Source organism: Gorilla gorilla, chromosome 4 (assembly GCF_029281585.2).
Source record: "Gorilla gorilla gorilla isolate KB3781 chromosome 4, NHGRI_mGorGor1-v2.1_pri, whole genome shotgun sequence".
Taxonomy (NCBI): Eukaryota; Metazoa; Chordata; class Mammalia; order Primates; family Hominidae; genus Gorilla; species Gorilla gorilla.
In genome coordinates this window covers 15,732,537-15,753,320 of record NC_073228.2, presented here as the reverse complement: position 1 = coordinate 15,753,320, position 20,784 = coordinate 15,732,537, and the positions used below count along the sequence as shown (strand labels likewise).

General features: G+C 44.3%; 2 protein-coding genes across 7 annotated transcripts in view; both read right to left on the bottom strand.

The window, feature by feature from the left end:
• Window positions 1-20,332, bottom strand: part of RNF157 (ring finger protein 157) — a 98,346-nt gene extending 78,014 nt beyond the window's left edge. For 5 of the 6 annotated variants that reach the window (XM_031011105.3, XM_031011106.3, XM_031011107.3 and 2 more), the window contains exon 1: window positions 19,964-20,332. In XM_031011105.3, the coding sequence (XP_030866965.1) occupies window positions 19,964-20,051 (88 nt within the window). In that variant the 5' untranslated portion in view covers window positions 20,052-20,332. Of the gene's footprint in view, window positions 1-10,525; window positions 10,648-19,963 lie in introns of all 6 variants that reach the window. The other variant, XM_055388918.2, reaches the window with a different exon arrangement.
• LOC101153927 (cyclic AMP-dependent transcription factor ATF-4-like) lies at window positions 5,528-6,948 on the bottom strand. Its single transcript, XM_055388924.2, has one exon. It carries the CDS (start codon window positions 6,601-6,603, stop codon window positions 5,548-5,550), a length of 1,056 nt encoding a protein of 351 aa, XP_055244899.2. The 5' UTR covers window positions 6,604-6,948; the 3' UTR covers window positions 5,528-5,547.
• Window positions 20,333-20,784: the final 452 nt, after the last annotated feature.

Sequence of the window (20,784 nt, the reverse complement as noted above, 5' to 3'; positions counted from 1 at the left end):
CTCTCTAAACCTACTAGGGTCATATCCAAGGGACTCAAGAGCTGACTTAAAGAGGTTCCCGCAGAGCAAAGATGGAATATATTAAGCTTCATCAGGATAATAAGGGCAAGGAATAAGTCTAAGTCAATGAGTTCATAATGATATCTAAAAAAAAAAAAAAAAAAAGGTTACCATTGACGGATGCTAGTAAACCAATTCATTATTTTGGAAGCTAGCAATTAAAGGGAAAGCCTCAAGCATTTATCTTGCCTTTCCTATATGAACTGTACCTCTGGGTGAGTGAATAATTAATAGATGAGGGCAGGCCGGGTACCATGGCTCACACCTGTAATCCCAGCACTTGGGAAGGCCTTGAGCCCAGAAGTTTGAGACCAGCCGAGGCAACATGGCAAGACACTGTCTCTACAAATTTTTTTTTTTTTTTTTTTTTTTTTAAGTTAGCTAGGCCAGGCTCAGTGGCTCACGCCTGTAATCCCAACACTTTGGGACGCCAAGGCGGGTGGATCACGAGGTCAGGAGTTTGAGACCAGCCTGGCCAACATGGTGAAACCCTGTCTCTACTAAAAATACAAAAATTAGCTGGGTGTGGTAGTGTGCACCTTTAATCCCAGCTACTCAGGAGGCTGAAACGGGAGAATCACTTGAACCGGGGAGGCAGAGGTTGTAGTGAGCCGGGATTGCGCCATTGTACTCTGACCTGGGCAATAAAGTGAGACGCTGTCTCAAAAAAAAAAAAAAAAAAAAAAATTAGCCAGCTTGGTGGCAAGGGCCTTGGTCCTAGCTATTCAGGAGGCTGAGGCGGGAGAATTACTTGAACTCAGTAGGTCAAGGCTGCAGTGAACCGTGTTTGCACCACTGCACTCCAGCCTGGGCAACAGAGACCCTATTTCAAAACAAAAAGAAAAGGTAGATGAGGGAAAGTTTCTCTTTACAGAAATATTCTAGCTAATAAACAAACAAGGAATGATAGGATTAGAATGTAAGTCTTAATAAATTAATAAATCATCTATTACCAAACCTCTCCCCCACAAAAAAGACAACCAGATACATGCTAGTGACAGAAAATACAACAAAGTAGTCTTATCCAAGTAAGTAGCTTCAAATTTTAAAGCTTTAAAAAAAAATGAACTTGATCAAGCTGCTGAACCCGGTTAACCACCAGCTTATAGGGAATAAAACAGAACATGATTAATGAGAGTTCAAGGAAGCAACTGGCAAAACTCAGGCTGCAGAAGACCTTAACAAGAAAAATGACCAGGTTTCCTCAATGAATATATTGTAAGGGGGAAAAGTATGGCAACAGAAAATCCAAAGTACAGACTTTATTTTATTAAACCCTTTAATTTCCACATATTTTACTGTATACAATCAACAAAAACCAGGACTTTCTTGGTCCCAGCTATTGTTCATGCTCCTTCATTGGTTCTTCTAAAATAACTATAAGAAATAAAATACAAGGAAATAATAGATGTTCAAATCATATGGGTTCACAGAAGTACTATTTATAATAATCAAAACGTGGAAACAAATGTCAAACAACAAATGGGTAAGAAAATGTGATGTATAATGTGTCCGACATACGTCCTTACAACGGAATATTATTCAGCCATAAAAAGAAGTGAAGTTCTGATACATGCTACAACATGAATGAACCTCCAAAACAGTATGCTGAGAGAAAGAAGCCAAACACAAAAGGTCACATACTGTAGTATGATTCCATGTATATGAAATATCCAGATAGGTAAATCCACAGAGAGAGTAGACTGGTGATTGCCAGGGGATGGGGGCAGGGGAGAGTGGGGACAAACTGCTTAATTGGTTTTATTTTGAGGTGATAAAAATGTTCTAGAGGCCGGGCGCAGTGGCTCACACCTTTTAGGAGGCTGAGGCAGGTGGATCACTTAAGGTCAGGAGTTCGAGACCAGCCTGGCCAACATGAAGCAACCCCGTCTCTACTAAAAATACAAAAATTAGCTGGGTGTAGTGGTGCACGCCTGTAATCCCAGCTACTTGGGAGGCTGAGGCACAAGAACAGCTTGAACCTGGGAGGCAGAAGTTGCAGTGAGCTGAGGATCATGTCACTGCACTCCAGCCTAGGTGACAGAGTAAGACCCCGTCTCAAAAAAAAAAAAAAAAAAAAAAAAAGTTCTAGAATAGAGGTAGTGGATTGTGCAACACTGTGAATGTTCAAAATGCCACTGAGTTGTTCACTTTAAGATAATTTTATGTTACGTGAACTTCACCTCAATTTTAAAAAATCATATGGGGAGGAAGAATTTGGCACAGTCAGGTTATAATGCTGTCATCTGAATTTTTATTTTAACTTCCAAGCATGTATCATAAGCAAGATACAGAACTTTACCAAAATTATCCCTGATTTTCATCTGTAAGATATTCTCTTCACGTCCATTTTTCAGTTGAGGAAACTAAGGATTAGAAGAGTTCAGTGACTCACACAACGTCCCACAGTTAAGAAACAGCAGAGACCGAGAGATGCAAGGTTTGAACCGAAGGTCTGGCTAACTCCACATCTCAACCCTGCACCTGTCTCTTCATCTGACAGTGGCAAAGAATAGCATGTGTGTGAGAGAAATGAAAACAAACAACCGTGTGTGTGTGTAAATGTAATGTCTATTATTTCATATATACATGGAAGATGAGCCAAATGTTTAAGGTTCTTTTTTTTTTTAAGACAGGGTCTCGCTCTGTTGCCCAGGTTGGAGTGCAGAGGCCCTATCTTGGCTCACTGCAAGCTCCGCCTCCTGGGTTCACGCCGTTCTCCTGCCTCAGCCTTCCGAGTAGCTGGGACTACAGGCGCCCGCCACCATGCCTGGCTAATTTTTTGTATTTTTAGTAGAGATGGGGTTTCACTGTGTTAGCCAGGATGGTTTTGATCTCCTGACCTCGTGATCCGCCCACCTCGGCCTCCCAAAGTGCTGGGATTACAGGGGTGAGCCACCGCACCCGGCCTTTTTTTTTTTTTTGAGACGTAGTCTCACTCTGTCACCCAGGCGGGAGTGCAGTGGTCCAATCTCTGCTCGCTGCAACATCCGCCTCCCAGGTTCAAGTGATTCTTCTGCCTCAGCCTTGCAAGTAGCTGGGATTACAGGCATGTGCCACCAAACCTGGCTAATTTTTGTATTTTTAGTAGAGATGGGGTTTCACCATGTTGGCCAGGCTGGTCTCGAACTCCTGACCTCAGGTGATCCATCCGCCTCGGCCTCGCAAAGTGCTGGGATTACAGGCATGGGCCACCATGCTTGGCCAAGGTTCTTTACAACATAAACAACACCTGACTCTTCCTTTTCCCGTACTGTAATAGGAAAAAAAAAAGAGGGATAATGAATTGATGATAAAATGCTTAACCATATAAAACCCAAATTTTTTTCTTTCTAACAGGAATTGTAAATCAAACCCCTTAGTCTCAAAAACATTTTGTTTTCCACATCAACGTTAAATATTGTGTTTTATATATCTAGTGGAAGAACCACTAAGTTCAACGTACAGCCTCCCTGTTCAGAATAAAATATGGGATATAATGAAACAAAAAACCAAACAGACTGCACTGCCCAACTTTATATTTTTGGAAACAAAAGCAAAATAACTCTGAACCTCGGTAAAAAATGTTAGAACATGCAGTGTTTTCAACACATACACAATTCATATACAACTTTGCAGAGCACCATCAGAAAGAAGCAAATATAATAACACAGGGCAAGGCCCACACTGGCCAGAGCAGCTCCAGACACTACTCCTTAACATCTGACTTTATCTTAAGTCACTATCAGCACTTTCTGGCTCTACAAGAACTCAGGGCAATGCAAAGGGAACTTGTATTACACTGAGGGAGCCCTACCCTATCAATGGCAATTTTTGAAGCGAAAGCCCAAAATCAATAAATTGACTTCAACAAAGGAAAATCAACTATTTGTTCCTTATAATGTGAACAAAAAAGAAAAATCTCATTTAAAATTCATTGTATTAAACAATTTGCCTAATCATTTTGAATTTAAGTTTTTGGGACATATTCCTAATACCACAGTGAAATTAAATATTGAGCAATGGGTCCCCTAAATTATGTCTGCCTCAATAAGATATTGTGACATTTGTTAGCAAACCACTATGAATTATAACAACATATAATAAAGGACAATTAAACCCATTTTCCATTCTTCTACTATTCTATGGGAATCTATAGGCTATGGGAATCCTAGTAAATTTCCATATATTTGAAAAAATCTTCATCTACATGACATTTCAATAACAATAAGCTTTAGATCACAAAAATAAGAAGAAAACTAGAAAATTGCAAACACCTCTAAATATTCAGCTCAATTCTATAATGCTACAGTGCTGCTTTTGTTCTTCATTTTTAAGTTTTCCCCCTAGAGCAAGGGTGCCTAATCTTTTGACTTCCCTTGGCCACACTGGAAAAAGAAGAATGGTCTTACACTACACATGAAATACACTAACACTAATGATAGCTGATAAGCTTAAAAAAAAAAAAAAAAAAAGAAAGAAACTGCAAAAAAACTCATAATGTTTTAAGAAAGTTTACTAATTTGTGTTGCGCTGCATTCAAAGCCATCCTGGGCCACATGTAGCCCAGCCCGTGGGGCGTGGGTTGTACAAACTTGCCCTAGAGCATATTTTTATTTATTTAAAAAATTAGGGCTGGGCGCGGTGGCTCATGCCTGTAATCCCAGCACTTTGGGAGGCCAAGGTGGGCAGATCACTTGAGGTCAGGAGTTCGAGACCAACCTGGCCAACATGGTGAAACCCTGTCTCTACCAAAAACACAAAAATTAGCCGGGTATGGTGGCGGGCATCTGTAATCCCAGCTACTTGGGAGGCTGAGGCAGAAGAATCGCTTGAACCTGGGAGGCGGAGGCTGCAGTGAGCCAAGATTGCACTACTGCACTCCAGCCTAGGCAACAGAGGGAGCCTCCATCTCAAAAATATAAAAATAAAAACAAAAAAATTACATGTTAGGTGCAATGGCTCACAACTGTAATCCCAGCACTTTGGGAGGCTGAGGTGGGAGGATCACTTGAGCCCAGGAGTTCAAACCAGCCTGGGCAACATAGCAAGACTCCATCTCCACAAAAAGAAAAAGAAATAGAAATAGAAATAGAAATACACAATACATGTCCTTTGCCAAAAAACTTAGTATATATGTTAATAATTTAAAATTTAACCCTACTCCATAAGAAGTAACTCCACTATTCACAATTGGGTGTGGCCTTCCAGATTTTTTTATACATATACAAATATGTCCAGGTCTTCTTGTTCTATTATTTTTTTTAATTGAATGGACTACTTGAATGCACATATTGTCTGCATAATTGAATGCACATATTGATCTGCAAGTTGCTTTCACCTAATATACTGTAGGCATCTTTCTGTGTCTGTATTTATGGCATGACCTCATTGTTTTTAGTGGCCAAATAATATATATATTTTTCCCTACAAAATAATTTATTGGAACACACAGCTACAGCAGACACTCTATGTACAAGCACGTTGACGCTCCTGACCTACCCTCAACTAGGGGGCCCTTTTCTTCCCCCTTGCCTTGCGGACCTCTTCTATCAAATCTTTCAGGTACTGGATCTCCTTGGCCAGGGAATCTGCCCTCTCTTTTAGAGCCTCGCTCTTCTTTTCCAGCTCTTTGCACTCGCCAGTGAGAGCCTCCTGCTCCGCCCTCTTCTTCTGGCAGTACCTAGTGGCTGCTGTCTTGTTTTGCTCCATTTTTTTCAGCTTCTTATCCAGTTTCTCACCCTTTACTTTTGCTGCTACCATCTTCTCTCCAGGAGGATCGTAAGGTTTGGGGTGGGCAGACGCACAGGGAACACCTGGAGATGGGAGGCTCCTATTTGGAGAGCCCCTGGTAGAGGGGCTATGCTGAGGAGACCCCAGATAGGACTCTGGGCTCATACAGATGCCACTATCATTATCTGAAGGGGTGTCTTCCTTCTTTATGCACTGAGGGATCATGGCAACGTAAGCAGTGGAGTCTGGCTTCCTATCTCCTTTAGTGATATCCACTTCACTGCCCAGCTCTAAACTAAAGGAATGATCTGGAGTGGAGGACTGGACCCCTGGGGAAAGGGGAAGAGGTTGCAAGAAGGTGAAGGGGGCAACCTGGTCGGGTTTTGTTAAACTTTCTGGGAGATGGCCAATTGGGTTCACCATCTGGGGGGGCGCCTTATTAGTCTCCTGGACTAGGGGGGCAAAGAGATTACAAGTGTCATCCAACGTGGTCAAAAGGTCATCTGGCATGGTTTCCAGGTCATCTATACCCAACAGGGCACCAAAGTCGAACTCCTTCAAATCCATTTTCTCCAACATCCAATGTGTCCCAGAGAACGCATCCTCCTTGCTGTTGTTGGAGGGACTGACCAACCCATCCACAGTCAGCCATTCCGAGGAGCCCGCCTCAGCCTTGTCGCTGGAGAACCCATGAGGTTTGAAGTGCTTGGCCACCTCCAGGTAGTCATCTAAGAGACCTAGGCTTTCTTCAGCCCCCAAACCCGACTGGTTGAAGGGGGACATCAAGTCCCCCACCAACACCTCGTTGCTCAGGAAGCTCATTTCGGTCATGTTGCGGTGCTTTGCTGGAATTGAGTAATGTGCTTAATTCGAAGGTGTCTTTGTCGGTTACAGCAATGCTGCTGCTGAATGCCGTGAGAAGCGACATGGCTTAAGCCGCTGGGGGGTGCCGCTGCAGAGCCTGGTGCTGCTGCCGCCGCTGCAAAGGCCAATGCTGCCGCAGGCACTGCTGCCCCTGATATGCCATGGTGGCCGTGGACCCTGAGGGCGGGGAGGAGGGAAGGCGTGCACGTGCGGAGAAAACTACATCTGTGGGCAGGCGAAGTAGAAATGCCAAATAATATTAATAACCTCTTTTTTTGTTTTTTTTTTTTTTGAGACGGGAGTCTCACTCTTGTCGCCTAGGCTGGAGTGCAATGAATGACACGATCTTGGCTCACTGCAACCTCTGCTTCCTGGGTTCAAGAGATTCTCCTGCCTCAGCCTCCCAAGTATCTGGGACTACAGGCACCTGCCACCACACTCTGCTAATTTTTGTATTTTTAGTAGAGACAGGGTTTTACCATGTTGGCCAGGCTGGTCTTGAACTCCTGACCTCAGGTGATCCGCCCACCTCGGCTTCCCAAACTGCTGGGATTACAGGCGTGAGTCACTGCGCCTGGCCTATAATCTCTTCAGAGGACTGACTCTATACCAGCACTGTACTAGCAAGTACCACACGGGTTATTCTTCACAGCCCTTTGAAGATGTTGCTATTTTCTTTTCATTTTATAGAAGAGGAAACTAATGCACAGAGGTTAAATAATCTGTCCAAGGTCACACAGATAGTAAGAGGTAGTGGCCCGGCATGGTGGCTCATGCCTGTAATCCCAGCAGTTTGGGAGGCCGAGGTGGGCGGATCACCTGAGGTCGAGAGTTTGAGACCAGCCTGACCAACATGGAGAAACCCTGTCTCTACTAAAAATACAAAATTAGCCGGGCGTGGTGATGCATGCCTGTAGTCCCAGCTACTCAGGAAGCTTAGGCAGGAGAATCGCTTGAACCCGGGAGGCAGAGGTTGCGGTGAGCCAAGATCGCCCCATTGCACTCCAGCCTGGGCAACAAGAGTGAAACTCCATCTCAAAAAAAATTTAAAAAAAGAGGTAGTGTCAGGTCCCCAAATCTAGCTATATTTATTCCAGAACCTGTGCTCTTAACCATTATAATGTATTCCCATTGAATGTCCAGATTTAATTAACTGTTTCCCTACTGAAAAACATTCTCTTTACAGTTTATGTTGCTTCCTGTTTTTTACAAATGGAATTCATAGATGTAGACTTTGTGGGGTTTTTTTCTAAAAAGAAATAAAAAAACATTTATGGAATATTCCATTTCCCCCCACTAATTTAAATTCTATTCTTATGCTAAATATACTTAGATCTGGACTCTTCTATTCTGGACCAGTACAACATAGACTGAACAACGGTAGCTTCACAGCATTTAGAGAAAGACACACATCAATGCGTCTAAACCCTTCCCACATTCTCAAGTCCCAACCCCAACCCTGTACCCTTCTTCCTTGTGGCACTCTCTCAGAACCCTTATGCATTACAAAAGCTTCAACACCTAACAACCTCCCCATATTTCTACCCATACTTTCTTCCAGTCTCAAGGAGGCATTCCTCCTTTCCAAGGTTAACTTCTTCACCTGAGTTCTCATTCCCAACTGCCTCTACCACACCTGAGACCACATCTGTAACCATCCTTCTTGTTTAACACTTGCGTTCCTCTCTCTCCACTGGCTTCTTACTTACCTCATCCTACAAGCATATACTGGTCTCCCCAACTCAAATAACAAATACCAAAAAAGTGCCATCTGCCATGGCTTACTAACCAGTCACTTGGGCTGGGCACAGTGGCTCACACCTGTAATCCCAGCACTTTGGGAGGCTGAGGCAGGTGAATCACCTGAGGTCAGGAGTTCGAGACCAGCCTGGCCAACATGGTGAAACCCCCTCTCTACTAAAATACAAACTTAGCCGGGCGTGGTGGTGGGCGCCTGTAATCCCAGCTACTCGGGAGGCTGAGGCAGGCGGAGAACCACCTGAACCTGGGAGGCAGAGGTTGCAGTGAGCTGAGACTGTGCCATTGGACTCCAGCCTGGGCAACAGAGTGAGACTCCATTTCAAAATAATAATAATAATAATAATACAAAAAAGAAAAACCATTCACTCACCCACCCACCCACCCACTCACCCATCCATCGATTCATCCTGTCCTTTCACACCACACATCCAGTAATTCCTCAAATCTTTACAATAGTTTCCACCCCTCTACTAAAACTGTTCTCTGGAACACCAACCAAACCAAGTCTTGTCTCACACTTCATTTACCTCTGCAGAATTCAACACTCATTTCTGAGGCTCTCTTTCCTCAAAACCCTGGATAGTTTTTGTCTCTTCTGCCTCTCACTTGTTTCACTTTTCGCCATAAAGATGGACATATCTTAAGAGTTCAGCCCTCTCCTCTTCCTTCACACTTTCTCTCTTCTTCACAGAACCGAAGCAAAGGTTTTGACTGACGAGAGAGCTGGATTTTATCCTGATGCTGCTGTCTATCAGCCTTGTGACCCACGGCAAATTATTTAAACTTTTTGAGCTTTGGTTTATTTGTAACATAGAGACAATAATACTTCTTTCAACAGATTATTGTTGAGATCAAGTAAGATCACATGTGTATAGAAGCTGGCTAAGCCCAGTGGGCAACTGATAAATTTTGGCTTCTCCCTTCCCATACTCAACTCCCAAACCTTTGTCTCTGATCTTCAGCATTTCAGTCCAAATCTTCAATCACCTGCCGTATCTTTTCATCCAGATAGCCCATCTTTGCCTCAAACTCAATCACCTTTTCTTCTGGAAGGAGAAGGAATCAAGAGCACTTTATCTGAAGAGCTGGCACCAGAACTCCTCTTAGGGAAGGCACTATCTTTTTGGAGGATGCACCTTAATGAGCTACTTAGAATGGAGAGTGGCACACTAAGGGTATGTATGGGTGCTTCTGTTGCTCCTTGATGGAACCTAAACTGCTTGTAATTTGTTTTTCTTCTAAGATATAAGAGTGAAGAGTCAAAAAAAAAAAAAAAAAAAAGGAAAGATAAGAGGAAGGAGACATTAGGACAAAGAAAGGCTGGGGTTGGAGAACTTAAAGAGTCAGTAAAACTTTACTGCTTAGGGTAACCATGCTTATGACTCCTCTGGAGTTGTGTGCATTTCTATAAGGTACACCCCAACTCATCATTCCCCACAAATCATTAGTAAAATCTATATTCTGAATATATCATGTGAATGGATTTTTTTGGAGAAACTGAAGAATGGACTGATGTCACATCTGCAGTGGGGCAAAGACAGCAAACTGGATCATGGGAGTCAAAATGATCATAACGTGAGTCCTTTGGCAATCCACAGAAACCTTTGAGGGGGCATCAAAATCCTCTATTCTGTGGTTTTGGGAAATAAGTGGGTTTCTGTCTAATTTCCCTGGATCTTGAGGCAAAGTAAAGCAACCAGCCGACATTTAGGACTCACTTCAAAAGCAGTTTCTGCTCCAGAATTCCAATTTCTGTCAATGGTATCTCACTTCTCTGGTCACCCAGGCTAAAAACGTCAGTCATCAAAGAAACAAAAACACTGAACATGTGCTCTATGCAAAGCATCCTGAGTCAAGACCTTAGCCTTTTCCAAGTTCAATTACAATGGGTTATCTTCTAAGAGTTTCCTACCAAATCTCTCTGCTTCCAGTCTCTCCTCCCAATCACTCATATTTCTTAAAAAGAGATACTGAGCCGGGCATGGTGGCTCACACCTATAATCCCAGCATTTTGGGAGGCTGAGGTGGGTGGATCACGAGGTCAGGAGTTTGAGACCAGCCTGACCAACATGGTGAAACCCCATCTCTACTAAAAATACAAAAATTAGCCAGGCATGGTGGCAGGCACCTGTAATCCCAGCTACTCGGGAGGCTGGAGCAGGAGAATCGCTTGAACCCAGGAGACGGAGGTTGCAGTGAGCCAGGATCACGCTATTGTACTCCAGCCTGGGCGAAAGAACAAGACTCCATCTAAAAAAAAAAGAGAGAGAGAGAGAGAAAGAGAGAAAGAGAGAAAGAGAGAGAGAGAGAGAGAGACTCTTCTTAGATTAAAAGATTTAATCTTTTTTTTTTTTTCTTTTTTAAAGTTAGGGTCTCACTCTATCACCCAGGCTAGAGTGCAGTGACCAGATCATAGCTCACTGCAGCCTTGACCTCCTGGGCTGAGGCGATCCTCTTGTTTGTGCCTTCTGAGTAGCTGGGACTACCTCTGCCTCCTGGGTTCAAGTGATTCTCCTGTCTCAGCCTCCCAAGCAGCTGTGACTACAGGCACCGGCCACCACGCCCAGCTAATTTTTTGTATTTTTAGCAGAGACAGGGTTTCACCGTGTTAGCCAGGATGGTCTCGATCTCCTGACCTCATGATCCGCCCGCCTCGGCCTCCCGAAGTGCTCAGATTACAGGCGTGAGCCACCGTGCCCGGCCTCTTGCACATTTTTTAATTGGGTGGTTTGTCTCTATAATATTGAGTTGTAAGAGTTCTTAATATTGATACACATCCTTTATGTGATTTGCAAATATTTTCTTTCAGAAAGTGGCTTGTCTTCTCAACTTTTTACTGTCTTTTGAAGCCCACCACCATGCCTGGCTAATTTTTAAAATTTTTTGTAGAGATGAGATCTCACCACGTTGACTGGGCTGCTCTCAAACTCCTAACCTCAGGTGATCTTCTGGCCTTGGCCTCCCAAAGTGGAAGGATTGCTTGAGCCCAGGAGTACAAGATCAGCCTGGGTAACATAGTGAGACCCCATCTCCATTTATTTAAAAAAGAAAAAAAAAAGTCTACCTTCAATGCCTTTTGCTACCAAGAACCCCACCCTTTCAATTATCAAGCTCTTGTCTTTATTTTATCCAAAAGGCACAAACCCCTCTGTGCTGTTATTTTTAAGAGCTTTATTGAAGTATAATAAACATGGCATAAAATTCATCCATTGAACAATTCAATGATTTTGGCAACCATCATCACAATCCAGCTGAAAACATTTCCATTACCCCAAAATGTTCCATCATGCCCATTTACAGTTAATTCCTACTCTTATTACCAGCCTTAGGCAAACACTATTCTGCTTTCTATCTCTATAAATGTGCTTCTTCTAGCCATTTCATATAAACAAACTCATACGATATATAGTTTTGCATCTAGTTTCTTTCCCTTAGCATAATGTTTTTGAAGTTAAATCATGTTGTATAGCATGTATCAGTAGTTTATCCCTTTAAATTGTTGAATATGGCCAGGCGTGTTGTCTCATGCCTGTAATTCCTGCACTTTGAGAGGCCGAGGCTGAAGGATGGCTCAAGACTAGGAGTTCGAGACCAGCCTGGGCAACGGAGTGGGACCCCCGTCTTTACAAAACATAAATTTAAAAAATTAGATGGGAGTGGTGGCATGTGCCTGTAGTCCCAGCTACTTGGGAGGCTGAGGCTGGAGGAGTGCCTGAGCCCAGGAGGTCGACGCTGCAGGGAGCTATGATCGCACCACTGCACTCCAGCCTGAGCACTTAGAGCAAGACTCTATCTCTAAAACAAAAGCAAAGAAACAAACAAAAAATTAAATTGCTGAGCAGTGTTTCATTATATGACTGTACCATGAAATAAACAATGGATTTTGTTTATCCATTCACCAGCTGATGTACACTTGGATTATTTCTAGTTTCTTGGCTATTATGAGCAATGCCGCTATGAACATCTGCATCCATGTCTTTGAGTGTACATATGTTTTCATTTTTTTGGACAGATTCATAGGAGTGGAACTGCTGAATCATAAGGCAAATTTATGTTCCACTGTTTAAGACACTGTCCAACTTTCCAAAGTGGCTGTACTATTTTACATTTCCCATAGCACTTCATAAAGATTCCAATTCCTCTGCATTCTCAACATTTGACACTGTCTGCCTTTTCTATTTTAGTTATCCTAATTCTAATAGGTGTGAAATGGTATCTCATTGCAGTTTTAATTATATTTCCCTAATGGCTGCTGATGTTGAGCATCTTTCCATGTGTTCATAAGCCATTCCTACATCTTTTTCAGTGAAGTATCTATTGAAATCTCGCATATTTTTTTTTGAGACACAGTCTTGCTCTGTCACCCAGGATGGAGTGCAGTGGCCCAGTCTCTGCTCACTGCAACCTCTGCCTCCCGGGTTCAAGTGATTCTCCTGTCTCAGTTTCCCGAGTAGCTGTGACTACAGGCACCGGCCACCACGCCCAGCTAATTTTTTGTATTTTTAGCAGAGACAGGGTTTCACCGTGTTAGCCAGGATGGTCTCGATCTCTTGACCTCATGACCCACCTGCCTCCCAAAGTGCTGGGATTACAGGCGTGAGCCACCGTGCCTGGCCTCTTGCACATTTTTTAATTGGATGGTTTGTCTCCATAATATTGAGTTGTAAGAGTTCTTAATATTGATACACATCCTTTATGTGATTTGCAAATATTTTCTTTCAGAAAGTGGCTTGTTTTTTCAACTTTTTACTGTCTTTTGAGGTGGTAATGTTTTTAATTTCGAAGAAATCCAATTTACTATTATTTTTTACTTGTATGGATTTTGCTTTTGGTGTCACATCTGAGAACTCTTCGCCCAATCCAAATCAAATAACATTTTTCTCGTATGTCTTCTTCTAGGGGTTTCATCGTCTTTGCATTTATGTCTATGATCCATTTTTTTTTTTATTAGTGACAGGGTCTCAATCTGTCACCCAGGCTGAAGCGCAGTGGCACAATCATAGCTCACTGCAGCCTTGAAATCCCAGGCAAAGCAATCCTTCTGCCTCAACCTGCCGAGTAGCTGATATCATGCCACCATGCCCAGGTAATTTTTTAAAAAAATTTTTGTAGAGACAGGGTCTCACTCTGTTGCCCAGGCTGCTGTTGAACTCCTGGGCTTAAGCCATCCTTCAGCCTTGGCCTCCCAAAGTGCTGGGATTACAGGCATGAGCCACCATACCCAGCCCCATTTTGAAAATAGCTTTGTGGAGATACAATTTATATACCACAGAATTCACCTATTTAGTGTGTACAATCCAATGGTTTTTAGTATATTGACCGTGTTATACAACTATTCACCACTATCTAATTTTAGAACACTGCCATTATCCCAAAAAGAAATCCATTAGCAGTCACAGCTCATTTCTCCCTCTCCCCAGCCTCTGGCAGCCGCAGGCACAGCCACTGCACCACTGCCACTAATCTACTTTCTGTCTCTGTGGATTTGCCTCTTCTGGGCATTTCTTATAAATGAGATTATTCAATAGATGGCCTTTTGCACCTGGCTTATTTCACTGAGTATAACATTTTCAAGGTTCATCCAGGTTGTAGCACATATCAAATCTTCATTCCTTTTTATTGCCAAATAATATTCTATTGTGCAGACTTACCATATTTTATTTATCAGTAGTTCTGTTCATCGGTTGATGAACATCTGGGTTATTTCCACCTTTTAGCTATTATGAGTAATTCATGTGCACGTTTTTATGTGAATGTATTTTCTTCATTTTTCTTGAGCGTGTACCTAGGAGTAGAACTGCTGAGTCATCTAGTAACTAGCCACCTGAGAAACTGTCAAACCGTTTTCCAAAGTGGCTGCCCCATTTTACATTCACACCGGCAGGGTATGAGGGTTTCGCTCTCTCCATATCCTTACCAGTACTCGTCATTATCATTTTTTAAAATTATAGCCATCCTAGTGGGTGTGAAGTGGTATCTAATTGTAGTTTTGATTTGTATTTCCTTGAAAGTTAATAGTGATCATCTCTTCATGTGCTTATTGTCCACTGTATATCTTTTTTGGAGAAATGTCTATTCAAGTGCTGTGACCATTTTTAATTGGGTTGTCTTTTTATTATTGAGCATATGAGTTCCTTATATATTCTAGATACAAATTCTTGTCATACCTATGATTTATAAAAATTTCTCCCATTCTCTGGGTTCTCTCTTTTAACTCTATAATCCATTTTGAGTTAATTTTGGTGATGTAAAGAATAGGTCTGAGTTCATTTTCTTTTTTGCTCATCCCAGCATCATTTGTTGAAACCACTATCCCCATTCAATTGTCTCGGTACTTTTGTCAAAATCAACTGAAAATAAATGTAAGGATTTCTGGTTCATAACTCTGTTCCACTGATCTATATGCTCTTCGTTGTGCCAATACCACACTATCTTGATTACTGTGGCATTATAGTAATTATATGCATAGTAACTTTTAAAATAGGGTAGTGATAGTCCTCCAACTTTGTTCCTTTTTCAGAATTGTTTTGGATATTTTAAAGTGTCAAACTGTGCCAACCAAATAATTCCTTATTTTGTAGTAAGTTACTTTTATTTATTTATTTATTTATTTATTTATTTTGAGACGGAGTCTCACTCTGTCGCCCAGGCTGGAGTACAGCGGCACGATCTCGGCTCACTGCAAGCTCCGCCTCCTGGGTTCACATCATTCTCCTGCCTCAGCCTCCCGAGTAGCTGGGACTACAGGCTCCCGTCACCATGCCTGGCTAATTTTTTTGTATTTTTAGTAGAGACGGGGTTTCACCATGTTAGCCAGGATGGTCTTGATCTCCTGACCTCGTGATCTGCCCGCCTCGGCCTCCCAAAGTGCTGGGATTACAGGCGTGAGCCACTGCGCCCGGCCGTAAATTGCGTATTTTCAAGTGTATGGTTTCAAATCTAATATTAAATTGATACTCCTAAAGCTGGGAGAAACTTACATTAAAACTTTTATAGTTATTCGACAAAGACTTATTATCCATGCCTTTAAAAACTGTTCTTGCAATAGGAAAGACCCATTTGACAAGAATATGTGTACTCTAAAATAACAAAAATTTGGAGAATGATGATGTAGACAGATGTGATACATCTATGGCCGGGTGCAGTAGATCACTTCTGTAATCCCAGTGCTTTGGGACCCCGAGGTGGGAGGACTGCTTGACACCAGGAGTTCAAGACCAGCCTGGGCAACACAGTGAGATACTGTCTCTACAAAAACTTTAAACATTAGCCAGGCATGGTGGTATGTGCCTGTAATCCCAGCTACTGAGGCTGAGGCAGGAAGATCGCTTGAGCCCAGGACTTTGAGGTTACAGTGAGCTTTGATAACACCACTGCACTCCAGCCTGGATGCCAGAGTGAGACCCTGTCTCTAAAAATAAATTATTTAATTTTTTAAAATCTACAATCAGTTGACTTTAAGTAAAGGAAGTTATCCTTGATTATGTGGGTGGGCCTCGTCTAGTCAGCTGAAGGCCTTAAAAGCAAAAACCGGGGTTTAACCAAGCTAGCTGGTCAGGACTCTGATTACCATTCTGAATTTCTGTAGTAGGTTTACTTCTTAAAGACTTCAACAAAACAAATTATTCCTATTTTCCAACTTGCCCAAGTATGTGGAGGGAAACAAACTAGATTTATGAGGTACTGGTTTACATAAATTAAATTGTCTTTATATTATGCCTATTTCTTCCTGGATAGAGAAAACAGGCTTTTATCAATGTGGACTTTTATCAATGTGGATACTTCTGTCAAAAGATGAGCTTCATAAAAGCAACCATCTCCGCAAAGCCATACCTTTCTTTGCTAAACAAATGATCTTGGGCTTTTAAAGATGCAAAGATCTTAGAGAAGCATGTATGACTTCTAACTCAAAAATTACAAAAGTACATCCAAATACAGTAGAATCGTGCTCTACATTGCTTTCTATGCTAATGTAGAAATGCTATACAGAAACTCCCACCATACTTTCTATTACTTAAATGATTAATATTCACACAATTATTAATAAATCTAAAAATCACCTAATGCATAACATTATTCATTGTTGCACTGTTTGCAATAGTAAGATACTGAAAAAACAACTCACAGATGTTTATCAACAGGAGACTACGTAAAAAAAAAAAGATGGCATATGCATACAGAGGAATACTATATAGTTGTTAAAAAGCACAAAGAAACTTATCAAATATGAGACAATATAAAAAGATCTCCAATATCTCTGAAAGCAAACAGAGCAAGGTGTAGAATAGTCTAATAGCATGCTATGCTTGCATTTGCACAAGAAACTCTAAAAGAATTCCAAAGAAACCAAAAGTGGTTACATGGGATGGGAGGTTTAGAGGGAGGAAGAAGAACCAGGTGGATGGACAACAGTGGTGAGAACAAGGCTTTCACTGTGCACGTTTTCATTCTTTTAAAGTGTGAACCATGTGACTATATTACCTATCCAAAAATAAATAATTCTAAATAATTTAGGCTATTTATTTCTATCTACCTCTATTTAAGGATAGAAAAAAGCTACAAACCCAAGTCTCAACTTGAAATCTGCCATTCTTGATAGGATTTAAATGTTTGTTTCAATGTGCACACAAAACTAAGAAGTTCCATTAAATATACTAAGAAAAAAGCAATTTCAGCTGGACACTGTGACTGTCATCACAAGGACAGATGATGGTGTTTCTTTCCGAAACAACTGTTCCACCGGCAGTGCAGGTCTAGCCGCTTTCCAGCGAGCCAGATAGTGGTCTCAACTTAACACTCAAACTACAAGGTATGTCATCTGGAGAAAGCTGACTCTGCCACTTGCTTTGCTCCACTGTTAATACTCAGGATAAGAAGACTTCTCAAAATCAACCCAGGCTGATTCCTCTACAGGGACTTCAATTATGACACGAAATAGCCTTCATTCCATAATCATGGAATGATTGTTTTAAATCTTGTTTTTTGAGTACAAGTTCAAACCCAATTCCTTGAGAGGTAGAAGCAGACAGTATAGTAGGAAGAACACTAACTGGCTGAGAGACCCTGGCCATACCAATTCATTTCTCTGGGTCTCCATTTTCTTATCAGTGAAATGAATGGGAGGCCAAGGTGGGAGGATTGCTTGAGACCACAAGTTCAAGACCAGCCCGGGCAACATAGTGAGAGAGTGTCTCTACAAAAAACTTGCCTGGGCGTGGTAGCTCACACCTGTAACCCCAGCACTTTGGGAGGCCGAGGCAGGCGGATCACCTGAGAGGTCAGGAGTTCAAGACTTGCCTGGCCAATATGGTGAAACCCCATCTCTACTAAAAATACAAACAATTAGCCGGGTGTGGTGGCAAACACCTGTAATCCCAGCTACTTGGGAGACTGAGGCGGGAGAATTGCTCGAACCCTAGAGGCAGAGGTTGCAGTAAGCCAATATTGCACCACTTCATTCCAGCCTGGGCGTGACAGAGAGAGACGCTGACTCAAAGAAAAAAAAAAAAAATTAAACATTAGCTAGGCATGGTGGTCATGGCCAAACTCTGTCAACGGTTCCTTTCAGGACTAATACTGTAATCCCATAAACAGCCAGGTCAATTCAAAGATCAGAAGAAAGGCGATGCCTCCGTCTAGAGCATATATGCAAGCTCACATAAGGTTTCAAATACACAAAGGTTTGCTGACAGAGACAGGATGTTCTGATTCTATTTTCTATGTTTTAGCTTCAAAAGAAATAATGTGGTCCACTTGCTGTAAAGACTTCTCTCATGTATAACTTCTGATTTAACATGAATTACAGTTTTACAGTTAAACTTTTAAAAGACTGGTAGAGAGGAGAGGATTATCTATTGAGTGTGCTAATTAACAAAAGTTTTGGTTTGGTCTATTGTCTTTTTATTATCATCACCCAAGATTCATACTTGTACAAATATGCTTTGGGGAACAGCCTTCCAGAGGTTTACCTATGTCAACTCCCACATGTGAAAGAGCGGTGAATACTTTCCTGAGGCAGCAAACACTATTGAAAATTCCAAGCTCAGCAAAGTATGCTCCATATTTTGATCAATAAAAGCCATGTCGTTTAAGAAAAACAGAGCCCACAAATACTGCTGCATATTTTTGTCTATTTTAAAAAGTTTTCCTCATGCCGCCCTAAGAATATTTTTGTCTATTAAAAAACAAAATCTATGCCTTGGTTAGCATTGATTTTATGTAGTCATAATCAGTCAGAGCTTTATTAAAATACTAACGACCCACAGCTTTATCTTAGACCTTTCTAAAACAATTCTTCATCATATTCATCTTTGCAAGGATTCATTCTTTGGCACAAAAGCAGTGAGAAACACAGCTCTGGCAGACACTCTGCAGGGATGCGGGCAGGTTCATCGTCTGGCCCCTGCTTTCACCTGGCAGACACTGGACACACTGCTGAGAAACCAGCTCATCTCAGTATGTCTCTATTCTACCAAAAAGAGACGAGGCTCTGTTCCAATTCTGACACCTCATTCCGAGATCACCAAAATCTCCATCGGGTCCTAAGCAGACAGAATGTGGCAGCCATTCATCCTCAGAAGTCTTGAGAATAAAATTAAAAGTAATTAATTAAAGTAAAACTACTTGCAATTAAAAGTAAACACCGGCTAGGTCATGCAATTCATACTGGCCGGTGCTCACACAACTGAACTACCTTCTTGTGATTCTCTGCTTTGCTGTCAAAATCCTCCTCCACCTCCAATGCTGATACCACAACCCAGAGGCTGGAGACATTTAAGTGAAGGGATGATTCTAATAACAAACATACTTCTATACGTTTCCAATACCTCTGCCCTGTCCCAGAGCTGGTCCCACTCCAAAACCCAGGCTTGCCACTACGCTAGCAAAGGGGCAATCCGAGTGACTCTGATACTGATTCCCAAACATTTCTGTTACTTTCCACCACCACCCCGCCCCCACCACCCCCCGGCTTCTGACAGCCTCTGCAAAAGCACCAGCACTGCAAATGCCTGTTTGGCTTCCATCCTTCAGCAGGCAATGGAAGCTTTTCCAGGAGAAACCTAATTCTAACCTTTCCAGAAGCCAGGAGACGGCAGCGCAGGGATAGCACCTGGCGCAAGTGCCTGTTTGGATGCCGAGGTCGCCTCCCTCGCGGCCCTCGGACCCCGCGAGGCAAGCAGGCTTTGGGCCGGGCCGGCCGGGTCCGTGCGGGGCGCCGACCTCGCCTACGAGGCCGCAGCCCCGCTCCCCAGGAGCCTCAGTCCCTGCGGGCACGGGTCCCCGTCACGGGGCCGATTACAATGGAGGCCGCTCCCGTCCTCCCGTGGAGGGGCTCGGTGCCCTCGGTGACCCTGCTAGACCCCGCAGGACGCCCCTTGGGCTAATTCGCCCGGGGCGGGGGGAGACCTCGGCCTTCTCGAAGACCTCCCGCGCTCGAAGACCGTTTCGGAGAGTCCGCAACCACTGAGTCCCCGAAGACCCGTGGGGCCCCCTCAGGCCGTCCCGACCCAGACCCCTGCCCCTGCCCCTCTCCCTCCTCGCGGCTGCGGCGCCCGCCCGCCCTCACCGGACTTGGGCGGGTAGCGGTACACGGAATTAGACGGGATGTCCACCTCCTCCACGCCCGCGTGCTGCCGGCTCGTCAGGGCCCCCATGGCCGCTGCGGCTGCAGCCCCGGCCAGGCCCCGGTGCCCGCGCCGCCCTCCGCGCTTCACCGCGGCCGCCCGCCCCGCGCCCGGTGCGGGGGCCGACTGCCCGCCGCGGCCGGCTCCGCTGCGGCGCTGCGGCTTTGGCGGCGGGGAGCCCCCGGCGCGCCGCGCACCATCCTCCGCCGGGCACCACGGCGGCGCCTCTGCCAAGGGGGCTGCGGGGCTGGGCCGGGGGCGCCGCCGCCGTCTCAGGCCGCGTGATGTCAGCGGCTGCTCCGCGCGGGGACCGCGGCGGCCCCAGCCAATGGCGAGGCGGGGCGGGAGCGCCCGCGCCGGAGCAGCCAATGAGCGCGGGACTGCAGCAGGAGCCGGCGGCGCGTGCCTCGCGCGGGGAGCCGCGGCTGGACTCGGCGCGCGTGGACGCGGCCCAGGGCCTCGCGGCGGGGGCGGGGGCGGGGGCGGGGGCGGGGGCGGGGACTCGCGACGGGGGCGGGGGCGCGGCCGGGTGCCCGCGGCGGGGCGGGGCGGGACCGGCCGGAGCTGGGACCCCAGGAGGCGAGCGCTGCCCCGGGCCGGGACGCGTCGCCCCTCCGCGCCTGTTTATCCCGGCTCGGATTACCGCGCAGGGAGCCGCCCCCTCCCGCGGTCCGCGAGGACTGGCCGGGAGCTCGCTCGCCATTGTCCCGGGCGTCCCAAAGCGGGCGGTCCCCGCTCCGCTGCTCCCGCGCCTGGAGGAAGC

What these genes read in the sequence shown, in the direction of transcription:
- LOC101153927 (XM_055388924.2), bottom strand. Translation starts at nt 6,603, where the DNA reads ATGACCGAAATGAGCTTCCTGAGCAACGAGGTGTTGGTGGGGGACTTG.